General features: G+C 35.3%; 2 protein-coding genes across 2 annotated transcripts; one reads left to right on the forward strand and one right to left on the reverse strand.

Moving 5' to 3' along the window:
* Positions 1 to 222: 222 nt before the first annotated feature.
* Positions 223 to 3479, reverse strand: LOC112047832 (cyclin-dependent kinases regulatory subunit-like). The gene is made up of 3 exons (XM_024085092.2): positions 3322 to 3479; positions 2147 to 2274; positions 223 to 1340 (listed from the first exon to the last, which is right to left on the reverse strand). The coding sequence occupies exons 1-3, from the start codon at positions 3375 to 3377 to the stop codon at positions 1300 to 1302; spliced, it is 225 nt and encodes a 74-aa protein (XP_023940860.1). The 5' UTR covers positions 3378 to 3479; the 3' UTR covers positions 223 to 1299.
* Positions 3480 to 6797: 3318 nt separating this feature from the next.
* LOC112047841 (uncharacterized) lies at positions 6798 to 12632 on the forward strand. Its single transcript, XM_024085103.2, has 3 exons — positions 6798 to 7001; positions 8295 to 8510; positions 10164 to 12632. The coding sequence occupies exons 1-3, from the start codon at positions 6923 to 6925 to the stop codon at positions 10382 to 10384; spliced, it is 516 nt and encodes a 171-aa protein (XP_023940871.1). The 5' UTR covers positions 6798 to 6922; the 3' UTR covers positions 10385 to 12632.
* The last annotated feature ends 50 nt before the right edge of the window (positions 12633 to 12682 follow it).

Genomic DNA, 12682 nt, shown 5'->3' on the forward strand with positions numbered 1-12682 from the left:
CATATAAATACTTATATAATGTATAAATACACACAGACACTGGAAAACACCCATGCTCATCACACAAATATTTTCCAGTTGTGGGAATCGAACCCACGGCCGTGGATGCAGAAAGCAGGGTCACTACCCACTGCGCCACGCGGCCGTCATTGGAGAGTCACTAGCTTTGCAGTTTGCTTTCCATCTGATCCGATAACTTTTTTGATAACCTTGGGATTACTATAAATAAAAAGTTTTTTAGTAAGCAATATATTTATTTACGCTATTATCACATGCATAACAAACTGATATACTCTCAAATATAAAATAACTGTTTATATAGCCCCTAAATATACACAGCTTTAAAATCACAATTTCTATGGTCCCATGGCACAAGTTTCTCCAGAAGTGAGAGCGAAGTAACCTTCCTTAACTACGAGTATCTTCAAAAATATTGTAACTTAATCCTATGAGAATTAATCACAGAAATTGTTGTTTTCATATAAATCTAGTTAAGTGTTATCTTACAATTTAAAACTTTGTAAAAAATAGGTAAAATAACTAAGTAAGTCTTCTATATTTAAAGTTCATAACCCCTATACTACTTCACTCCCTTCTATTTATATTTCCGCACGTTTTACATGTTATAATAAATAGTTCACTAAAATCACATAACATAACTATAACTTAAAACTTAGAACATTTAATATAAATTAAAAAAAAAAACTTTTTAACCCTGTAGTATTTTTTTGTAGTTTTTTACAACACATTTTTACAAATGTTACTTGAAGGACTTTCCATACGAACTTTCAAGCCCTGTTTCACCCTCTTGTAATTTAATTTTGGCGAAAACCTCTTTCATATTATGGTCTCAAATTGTGACAAGTTTTGAATTTACAACGATTTTTGGAATTTTTTACCAAAAAGAATTGTAAATTTTTGAATTTGTTCAGTAATTTCAGCAAGATGCCAGTCAACAATAAAATCGTTTACCAAAAATTTTATTCTTAAAATTTTTTAAAGATTTTATTTTCTGTTTTTAGTGTGTACTAGCATAGTGACCATAAACACCACAGTATGGGCAATTTTGATAATAAGTTATTTTGATTTTAACACAAAATTACTGAACCGATTTTCGCGAAAATTAAATGGGGCTACTCTGGAAATATACTCTTATATAAAAAAAATAATCTTATGTAACAAACATTTAAAAAAACATACAAAAAACACAAAAAATTAAAAAACTAAAAAAAAATGACTTCAGTAATTTAGTTCTAATTCTTCTATTTGAGGAGCTTGAAAAAAAATGCAACCTTGAAGCTATTTATTCTTCTTGCACCTGAACAGCAGTATGTGCGGCTCTGCAAACAATAAAGACTATTGAATTGTTTTTTTTCTAGTAATAATAATTAGTGGACCGAGCACTACAATCTTAACTGCCCTGTGATATCCCAGTGGATATGACCTCTGAGTCTGACTTCAGAGGGTGTGAGTTCGAATCTGTTTCAGGGCATGCACCTCCAACTTTTGGTTGTGTACTTTTTAAGAAATTAAATATCATGTGTCTTAAACGGTGAAGGAAAAACACCATGAGGAACATTGTGTGGTGGACTATTCACCACCTCTCACCAGTGAGCCGAATACGAGTTGATAATGATAATGATGAAACTGGCCTGAGCAGGGAATTGAACCCTCTGTTGAGAACCACACCGTAGTGAAAAGCAGAGTGTAACACGTGGGGCTAAACCCATTATAAACTCAGTTTCTATTTAACCTAAAAATACCTTGTATGTAATGGGTCTTTTTAGTCCCTTGTATAACAATCTACTATTTTAACAAGGCAGCTGTTGTTGCTAGTATGTTCTTATAGCTCATATGACAGCCTAATTGAGAAAATATGCTTAAAAAGTGTGATTCTTCATCTAATTATGTTACAACATTTGATGATTTTATTGTTTTTGAATTTTTATAACTCTGTTTATATATTGTTTAGTTAGTGTAAGTAATTGTAATCAAAATGAAGAGTTCCAACAATTAAAAAATATACATATTACAGAAATCCTGTCAATCTCTGTTTTAATGTGTTAATTAGTCACTGTTGAGTTAATGTTACCGAAAGTCTAATAAAAATGCAAACATTCAAATGAAGACATTGTTTCAGCTGTACCTGGGCGGTGTATCATATAATGCTCCCATCCAGCAGGCAGCATCACGCCCAAGAACCGCCACTCCGTCTCCGTCATCAGTCGGTCCTTTGGGATCTTTCTCCTCAATGACAAAGACACAGACACGTGCCTGAAAATACATGATAAGTACTTAAATACTATTACTAAAGTCCGTCTGCTCAGAGATTGCGTTTCTAACAGGTCGTAATTGGATGGGGCAAACATATACAACTACAATTGCCTCATTATTTTGTCTCATCACTATAAAGACAAACACTTGGCATAACCTAGAAACAGCGCAGTACAACAACCTTGTACTCCCGTTCAAAGTTACATCGCCCATTTAATCACAACCTGTTAAAAATGCAATCTCTAACGGTTGTTTTCAATAACCTACATATCCGCCATTTCGCTAACTAAAGTTAAGAAAATATCTTTCTGTTCTTATCTGCTTTTCAATACTGACAGATATTTTGACTATGTAAAAGATAGTTTGACTGATAATTGAGGATAGCTATCTATCCGTAATCTTGGGTAGGTTATTGAAAACGGCTGTAAGCGGTTGAACTTTAGAGAATGCATCATAGTTTTAAAATAACTCCGAGCAGTGATAGCCCATTGGATATGACCTCTGCCTCCGATTCCGGAGGGTGTGGGTTCGAATCCGGTCCAGGGCGTGCACCTCCAACTTTTCAGTTGTGTGCATTTTAAGAAATTAAATATCACGTGTCTCAATTGGTGATGGAAAACATTGTGAGGAATCCTGCATACCAGAGAATTATCTTTATTCTCTGCGTGTGTGAAGTCTGCCAATCCGCATTGGGCCAGCGTGGTGGACTATTGGCCTAACCCCTCTCATTCTGAGAGGAGACTCGAGCTCAGCAGTGAGCCGAATATGGGTTGATGACGACGACAAAATATCGATCAATCCATAATTAAATAGCACTCGAAAGTTTGTCGAGGGTACCACGTGTCCGTTAATGTAGATGGAAGTTATCTATATATTGGTTATGAAGAATGAAGATTACAATCATCAAATGATCCATTTCATTTGAACTTCTAGTACTTTACAAGTATTATATGAAAAGGTTATGTCAGTACAAATCCAATCAAACTGAATACAATATAAATATATTAATTAAAACGTTGAAAATCTTGATTAAAATAATGTACATACATGTATTTATACTCGTTATCTTCGTAGGTATACGAGTGGGTAATATCACTTGCCATTATTTGAGTTATTACTTTTATCTCGTTATATTTTGAAATTGAAACAGATCGACGCCTGCGCCGGATACCTCGAACCACAGATCACTATAGACTAGAAACAAAAATCTGATCCATAGAGTACATTGAATATCTGATCTTTATTTAAAATTACAGTTTTTTTTTAACAATAAGCTTTACGGCTCTGGGTTCTAACTTCTAGACATTAAGCGTCATTTGTCGTCTGTGCCCATAAGAGCCCGTAGTATAAAATTACGTAGTATCTATTAATCCAAAGAGTGTAATAAGTGTAAATGAGTGTGTATTAATCTGTGATTTATAATTAGTTGTCTGAGACCATTTAAATTAATTTGTACAGTACAATTAAAGTTGTATTATTAGAACCAATATTAAAAAATGTCAAACATATGGATGTAAATTGTACGCAGTATCTATTAATCTGTGTACGGAGTTGGCAAGTGTCAAAGTGACATTTTCAGAGATGGTTCATAAATATGTATGAGAAAAATTAGAAAATAATTTTTATATATTACGTTCTGTGCTGTTCCTAAATTCAAATTAAGTTGGACTATATAGAATCCTTAATTAAACAAAAAGCGTTGTTTAATAGTCGTAAAGTCATCGTAAAAATTCAAGCCCGACTGTAAGTTTATGTAAAAGCACAAGTCCACAGAAGTAAACACCCTTCCGTGGACTACCCATCTCCCACTTTCCGCCATGGGGTTAACCCCACACACGCCACCGCGGGGGTTTCCCACAATCGGTTCTAACTCCTGCGGTGTCTCAAAATTAATTACCAAACCAAGAAAATGTTGCTCCAAGAATACTTACTGTCTTCACGCGTTGGCGCAAGGCGTATGCCTTGGTCGCGTCTCACTTACAGGCCCGAGAAAAGAACCACGGCCGATACGAGCGATACCAGTGAACAAGTGAATGTATTGCCTACATTTGGAAGTGTGTATTACTACTTGGATTATGGAATGGAATAAAGTTCTATACGAGTTACCAGGTGTTTCATTTCAAATCTGCAAACCATAGTTCATAACACATTTATGTTTAAGTCATACATTTTTCTCCATAGTACTTGAGCACTCCATATAAAATAGGGATGATGACAGTTTTTTAAATTGTATATAAATTAAGAGTATACTAATAGCAAAGCAATTTTGTAAAAGGAACAGGGTATCTGTGATCATTACTTTCAGAGCTACAGGGATTTAAAGAGTCAGATTTGCGGCGCTGCCGCGGATCCCTGAAAAACGCCCCATACAAAATGGCTCGAAATAATGACGTCATAGGCAATGTAATGATCGTTAGATTTGTATGCGCGTTCAAATAAAATTACTAATATCTTTGTTATTTGTGCGTTTATGCTCATAGTTCATATATTAAAAAATGTCACATTTAATGTAAGGAAGCTAAAACTGTATGAATTTTCATCTAATTACGATAAAATATTTTTAATAGTTTTTGAAATTTTATAATCTCATTTATTTTGCAAATATCCAGACAAACTTTGCTTTTTATGTATAAATTAGTTAACATTGACCCTATTTAGCCGAATGTATCATAAAAATCAATATATTCAAACCTTGTCATCATCCCCATTATATTTGCACTAAAATGAAACATTTCAAATTCTATACCTACTGAAGTTACAATTAACATTTAAATTCCTTACAATTTTTTTTCTCATCAATTTATTTATACTTTACAATGTTTACAAGAAACAAAACACATTTGCTAGTTTTTGTCATGAAAATTTTACTACATAGAGAAAATTTTAAAACATAACACATGATTTTTTAAAATTCAATGTGGAGTTTGGAATAACTTGGAGTATAAACTTTTCGATGATCATGTATGACTTTTTAAAGTCGTATGTTGGAATTTTTTTCATCATTATGCACTAGCAAACGTCTAACGGAAACGTTACTGAATAAGTTCCTCCATTTTCCAGTGAAAGCTGCATCAAAATTGGTTCAGTTCCAAAAATTTGCCCAGATAGACGGTCAAAAATTTTTAAAAAGTCTTGTTTGTGTTTTATTATCATATAAATAAGCACTTGGCATAACATAGTTATTTTGAAATCACAGACAGATACTTCAATTTTATTTATTCAGCACCGGATTACGTTATTAATTTTATATTTACAACTAGCTGATGCCGCGCGGTTTCACCCGCATGGTTCCCGTTCCCGTGGGAATATCGGGATAATATATACCCTATAGCCTTCCTCGATAAATGGGCTATCTAACACTGAAAGAATTTTGTAAATCGGACCAGTAGTTCCTGAGATTAGCGCGTTCAATCAAACAAACATACAAACTCTTCAGCTTTATTATATTAGTATAGATAAAAGATTCAGAGAAATTTTACTATGACACACGAGAGATAACAAATTATATAGTAAGTATTTGTTTTTTTTTTTTTAAACCTAAAATGGCCCCCTGATTACATTTGCTATATGCCCCGCGCCAGCTTAATCCAGCACTATGTATTGTGAAACAAATATTATGAGTAGAAGTTAAACAAAAAACTGTGATGCCGAGGGTAAGTTAAGGAGATACATCCTCTAAAATCAAGGAGACTCACAGGATCACTCATCAACACCATCATCATTTTAGCGGCAGGGTCAGGCCTTAATCCTTATATGTATAACAAGACATTATGTGTTTAGACCCGCCAAGCCGCATGAACGTTGGCGGGTGTTTAACTGTTTATGTCTTGAATGTGTAACGATCACTATCACACGAATATGATAATGTCCTAGACCAGAGCAGCAACTCCCATCAGGTGGGTCGCGACTCGGCACCGGGTCACTAAAAAAATCGCAGCATTATGTAGGCAATACTGCGATTTTAAATAGGTACTAGGAGATGGTCGATTTTATTTCTTGACTAACGAGACAATAATGATGGCTCGACGGGCAGGAATCTTTGACGATGGAGTGGTAACTGACCACGGCCATAGCTTTCCACCAGCCAGACCTGGATCAATTAAGAAAACCTCAATCGGCACAGCTAGGAATCGAACACAGGACCTCCATCTTGTAAATCCACCGCGCATGCCAATGCGCCACAGAGATCGTCAAACATTTAACATTAAGATACCATAACTCTAACCTACAGGTTTGTACGGGGCTCTTGATATGCGGGTCCGACTCTCACTTGGTCTGTGTTTTAAGCCATTCAGCTGCGCGAACCAGCATTTTAAGGGAGCTCTCTATACGACGAAAACGATTACAATAAATAAACATCGAATCTTTATAAACGCGTTAGACAGAGGGGTAACGTCGAAGTTAGGTCAGGTGCCAATTTAATTGGTCCGAGATCGCCAGACATTTTTTCATAGAAAATGTTGTGGCACAGATAAATATAATACCCATTTATGGTACGCAAAGAAAAATGGTAGGTAATCTGTGGTAAGTTGGTATATTAGAAATCGGTAGAAATGCCACCAAATTTGAGGGTAGATAGAAAACTGTTAATTTTTATGTCTGATTTCACAATTTTTGTTAGTGAATAAAATTTTCAAAGTTTTCCATAATGAGCCGTACAATAGAAGTACCTGAACAAATGTACGAAATGGAATTAATGAGAAAATCTCGAAAACATGACGCCGCAAGTATGAAGTTCATTATTCTTTTTGTTTCCTGCCATGTCATCAAACAATCAAGAGTCATTAGCGAGTTTTATAGTTGTTCGTAGCGTGCACTTCATACCTTAATTTTCCAATTTATACTTATAGTCCGTACCCTAGTTAAATACCTTAAGCACACCACTGTATCGCAGTGTGTAGTTGAATGCCAAACCAAAACCACTAAGTACCTTTTTCATTACGACATTTATGAATTGCTTAGTCTAGTCCAAATATAAAACGCTATACAAACGGTAAAATAAATGAATATTGAATAATGTGATGAGATTTGTGTAGTATAAACATTGATTTTCGTACTACACAAATCTCATCACATTATTCAGAAGTACCGAACCATAAATTCATGCTGAAAGTATGTCTTGAGATAAAATGGATAGATGGAGAAAGTGTACATTCTAAGAGGTTCTTTGTTTGTATGCTTGAACGCGCAAAGCTCAGGAACTACTGGTCCGATTTGAAAAATTCTATCGGTGTTAGATAGCCCATATAACGAGGAAGACTACATATTATCCCCGTATCCCTACGGAAACGGGAACCACGGGGGTGAAACCACGCAGCGTCAGCTAGTAGGTAACATCATATTAAAAGGATACATCTTTTGTTAGCTTCTATGCATTCATAAATTTTACTTTAACAATTTCTGTCAAGATTCCAATATTCTTGCATGATTTGACACTAGCATTCCATGGATTCACTGTATGGCTGTCTGTACCTACTTATGTAAACCAAGGTGCCAAGAATCAAAATAAAGATAGAAGAAGAAATAAAGATTTTAGAGCCTATTTCGCATAGCACCGCCTTCAAACCGATCAATAGAAAGTAATAAATCTTTGAAGTCGGTTAAATTTTTTATCAAAAACTACTTCGGACTTCCTCCGCCCTTAGACCTCTTTAATCCAGTCCTTACAGTAGTATCGCTGTAAAAATGGAGTAACTTCTCCCGTTTTCTCAACATTTCCCTTCACTGCTCTGCTCCTATTGATGCTAGTGTGATGAAAGTATACTATAACTTGCACAGGAGTATGAAGAATAATTGTACCAAGTTTCGTTAAAATCCGTCAAGTAAACGAACATACACGAACATACGACAGACAGACAAAAAATTTATTGATTGCATTTTTGGCATCAGTATGGATCACTAATCACCCCCTGATAGTTATATTGGAAATAAATTTTATGTACAGAATTGACCTCGCCAGAGATTTATTATAAGTATATATAGATATAGAAGATATTTTAATATTATTTATCTAATTACAGGCATGGCTGTAGTCTTGAAGGAGATTACGATAAACTCCAAGTTGGGTATCCAAACTTTGCCACCTGCATCTGCCAATGAAGACTATGATATACAGGGTCCAAGCCATGTGCAATGTAGGCAAATCCTCATAAAGCATAATAAGTCCACCAGACCATACTCGTTTCGTGAAATGTTTATCACCCGAACTAAACAAGAAGCTATGGACATGATAAAAGGTACACAACTAATCAATATTTGTAACTAAAAACCAATATGTTACTCCAATGTGAATTAACAAACTGGTGTATAATCCTATTTTAAAATCAACTCCCACGTCACCTATGGTAAATAGTCTGTACGAAACGTAAAAACCTTGTATGTTTTTGTAATTTACAATTTTTTTTACTCTCTCAAGTTAGCCCTTGACAACAATCTATGGTAGGTAATAAATGGTAGGTGATGATGCAATCTAAGATGAAAGCGGACTAACTTGTTAGGAGTAGGATGAAAATCTACACCCCTTTCGGATGCTATACACGACATCGCATTAGAACTCTATATCGCTTGGCGGCACGTCTTTGCCGATAAGGTGGTAACTAGCCACGGCCGAAGCCTCCCCACCAGCCAGATATGGGTCAATTTAGAAAATCTCAATCGGCCTAGCCGGAGCACATAAAATATATGCTGGATGTTGGCGGCAACAGTGGAAATATGGACATACTAGCGGACGCACGCAACTTCGTCCGCGTGGAATTCAGTTTTTCACAAATCCCGCGAGAACCATGGATTTTTCCTGGATGAAAAGTAGCCTATGTGTAAATCCAGGGTATATCTTCGTTTTATATTTCAGCCAAATTGGTTCAGTAGTTGCGGCGTTAAAGAGTAACGAACATCCAAACATCTATACAAAATCCTTAGGTATTTCAGCAGCGGATAATCATCGCAATGATGATGATGACAGTGACATTTTATATGATTGAATTTTGAATTGAATATGATTTGACTGTAATGTTAATTTTTAATTTAATGTTTCTTTATATTCAATTTAAATTTATAATAAATATAAAATATTTATGCGTGTTGCCAGTGATTAGCTATGGTTCCGAGACTTGGTCGCTAACTATGGGCCTGATAAGAAGGCTCAGAGTCACACAGCGGGCGATGGAACGAGCTCTGTTAGGAGTATCTCTGCGTGATCGAATCAGAAATGAGGAGATCCGCAGAAGAACCAAAGTCACAGACATAGCTCAACGAGTTGCGAAGCTGAAGTGGCAATGGGCGGGGCACATAGTTCGAAGAGCCGATGGACGTTGGGGTCCCAAAGTGCTGGAATGGCGACCCCGCACTAGTAAGCGCAGTGTTGGCCGACCCCCCGCCAGGTGGACTGACGACATCAAGCGAGTCGCAGGGATTCGCTGGATGCAGATGGCTCAGTATCGTGATGTTTGGAAGTCCCTACAAAAGGCCTATGTCCTACAGTGGACGTCCATCGGCTGATATGATGATGATGATGAAAATATTTATAGGAAATACATTTTCTTTCGTGTTGAGTAAGTGCCGATGGCTCCATGTGGGACCACTACGACGTCACCGGGGGGTTTGGGCGAGCGCAGAAGTATCGCCTGATGAGACCCGAAGGCTGAAATAAAGATAGAGGACGGAATGACTCTCTAAGGGCTAAGAAATACATGCCATCTAATTGTTCACTTATGGCCATGGTATCCAATACGCTGGCTCTATCATCCCTCTGGATGGCATAGTCATTAAAATAAGCGTCAGTTTTTGGATCACCTGACGCTTTTTATACTGTTAATTCTAAGTTTTAATTTAATTATTAATATGTATTTGTTGTTGACTGAATAAATAAATGTATTATGTTTCTTTTACAGAGTTTCGCCGCCAAATCATTAATGAAGAAACAACATTTGAAGAGTTGGCCTGTACCTATTCGGATTGTCTCTCGGCTAAGAAAGGTGGCGATTTGGGGTATTTGACAAGAGAACACATTCGATCACCATTAGAAATAATAAGCTTTAATCTTGAAGTGGGTCAACTAAGTGAGCCAGTTGAAACATCTTCTGGTATCCATCTCATCCTTCGGATTAATTAGGCATCATGAGTTAATTTTTTTTAAATATTTTTTTTGCATTTATTAGATTATAATGTAGGTATATATTTATTTTTACATTTGTTGCACGACACTTACCTATATTTTTTGCATGTTTTACTGAGACTTTTTATATTTGTTTGTATTTTTTTCAAGAGAAAGAATAAGATAAGCATATCATGCCTACGTGGAAGACAGCCAGGCTGATTATATTTACATTTGTTGCATGTATTATTGTTATTTATTTTAGATATATATATTTCTAACTAGCCGACCTCCCGCTGCTTCACCCTTTAAAAATCTAAAATATGACAAATAATTATATTAAATTAAATTAATATCTCGTTTCCTATAACGAGATTAGATTAGACTAATTGATTCTTAAAGTATTAGTTTTAGCGTTTATTATGTTCTGTGGTTTCAGAAATAACCATTTTCATTTTCAATCTAGCCATCAATAAATGCATCGTGCATGTGCGTGTATTTTTGTTATTCTATTTTTGGAAAACGGTTTTGTCAGACTTTACTTTGTCAGAATAGCAGGTGCAATTTGATCATTCAATTTTGCATACCTAATAACATTCTCGATTGGAGAATGTTACTATAGGTATGAACATTTCCCGTTCAGGCAATTTCGTATTTACGAAATAATGGCCCTTACATTCCTTTATTTTTTGACTAATGGCCGCCGAACAATTAGTTCGTCAGTAGCTAAGGCAGAAGTACGAAATTTTTATTTATTTTTTAATTTTTTATTTATTTATTTTCTTATAATATTTTCCTTATATTTTCTTATAATAAAATATAAAGAAATATATAATTTACGGCAATTATTGCAAACCCACTTATTTGTTGTCACAGCATGCACTAAGGATAAGGATAAGGCCTAGTTCGCACTACTCCAGTAATCCAGCCGAGTACAAACGATTCTTGGGCGGTAAAACCAAAAATCGTTGGCACCCGGCTAAAACAAGAAAGTTGTTCGAACTAGGTATAATAATATAAAATAATTTATAATTAATAAAGAATTCTAATGTACAAAGAACAATATTAAATTTAGATTAAAGTTAAACTACATGTAAAACGATATATGTGTGTATAGAACAAAAAACAAAAACAAAACACTATCTAACTCTAGGTAAAGAAGACGCAAGGTCTAACTAAATCAGGATTAATATCACGGCCCATTCATAAATTGTTTGAACGGGCCGTGCAATTGTTGTACGATGACGTCACGCACATTAAACGCGGGCTGTCGCCGCGCACACTTCTAAATTCCATATCTTCAGAACTTAATTAACGTATCGAAATAATTCTTTCACGAGTTTTATTTTTCAACGGAGAATACAGAAAGCTAACATTTGAAAATAGTGAACATTCTCCAATTAATTGACTGCCGTATCTACTTAGTACCCTATTGCTATAGCTGTAATACTGGAATGAGCCCCAATGACAATGTCACGAAAAGCTTGTATTTATAGACTGGTCACTGCTGTATATTGACATTGTTGACGCTGGCAAGACCACGTGTCACAGAATGTATCCGGCTGTCAGTATATTGATAGGTAACATCATCGATTGTAGATCGTTAGATGGGCCTCGAAGCGTTGCGGAATTGGTTTCGCAAATACTTACGAATGAAAAGTAACAACTTTCTCACTATATGTGTGTTGCGGCTTGTGTTTTTACACTTTCAAAATGATCACGAATGTATAATTAAGGGATTAAACAAGAAAAAAACAGTAAAATATTTTTCAAGTCACAGCACGCGCTTGTTGCATACTAAGTCAAAATTTGCTTGCACGTCTTTGAGTAATAACATAAAACTATGCGTTCTTTAATATAGAGGGGCCCATCTAACGATTTATATCAATGGGTAGCAGGACTAAATTGTTTCATGTCAACAGTCTGCAGGCTGTTGACGTGAAACAATTTTCTATAAAAGTAAGTAAGTACAAAAACACCATTGCATAGACAATCACTCATGTATTTTATCCCCCTATTCTAACGGGAACGGGAACTACGCGGGACATCGGCTATTAGTAGGTACATAATTGAGTATGTACCTTATGTACACACCTAGACAAATGAACGATTATGTAACAAGTATTTACTAAGGCCATAATTATATACTCGTATGTAACACATAATTATGTACTGATGTGTGTATTTTGTAAGTATATTTATTTATATCATAAAGTTTGTAAGTAAATACATATATGCATGTAAAATATATTTTTCCATTTTAAAATGTTGTTTTTTTTATTTTGATACAAGGATACAACATCCAATTTAAAGCGC

Source organism: Bicyclus anynana, chromosome Z (assembly GCF_947172395.1).
Source record: "Bicyclus anynana chromosome Z, ilBicAnyn1.1, whole genome shotgun sequence".
NCBI lineage: Eukaryota > Metazoa > Arthropoda > Insecta > Lepidoptera > Nymphalidae > Bicyclus > Bicyclus anynana.

Bases quoted from the DNA above. Each gene is read 5' to 3' on its own strand.
- LOC112047841 (XM_024085103.2), top strand. From the start codon at position 6,923: ATGAGCCGTACAATAGAAGTACCTGAACAAATGTACGAAATGGAATTA. The intron at 7,002-8,294 runs GTATGAAGTTCA...ATCTAATTACAG, and splicing joins TCGAAAACATGACGCCGCAA to GCATGGCTGTAGTCTTGAAG. The intron at 8,511-10,163 runs GTACACAACTAA...TTTCTTTTACAG, and splicing joins AGCTATGGACATGATAAAAG to AGTTTCGCCGCCAAATCATT.
- LOC112047832 (XM_024085092.2), bottom strand. From the start codon at position 3,377: ATGGCAAGTGATATTACCCACTCGTATACCTACGAAGATAACGAGTAT. The intron at 2,275-3,321 runs GTATGTACATTA...ATGTATTTTCAG, and splicing joins GATAACGAGTATAAATACAT to GCACGTGTCTGTGTCTTTGT. The intron at 1,341-2,146 runs GTACAGCTGAAA...TATTGTTTGCAG, and splicing joins TTATATGATACACCGCCCAG to AGCCGCACATACTGCTGTTC.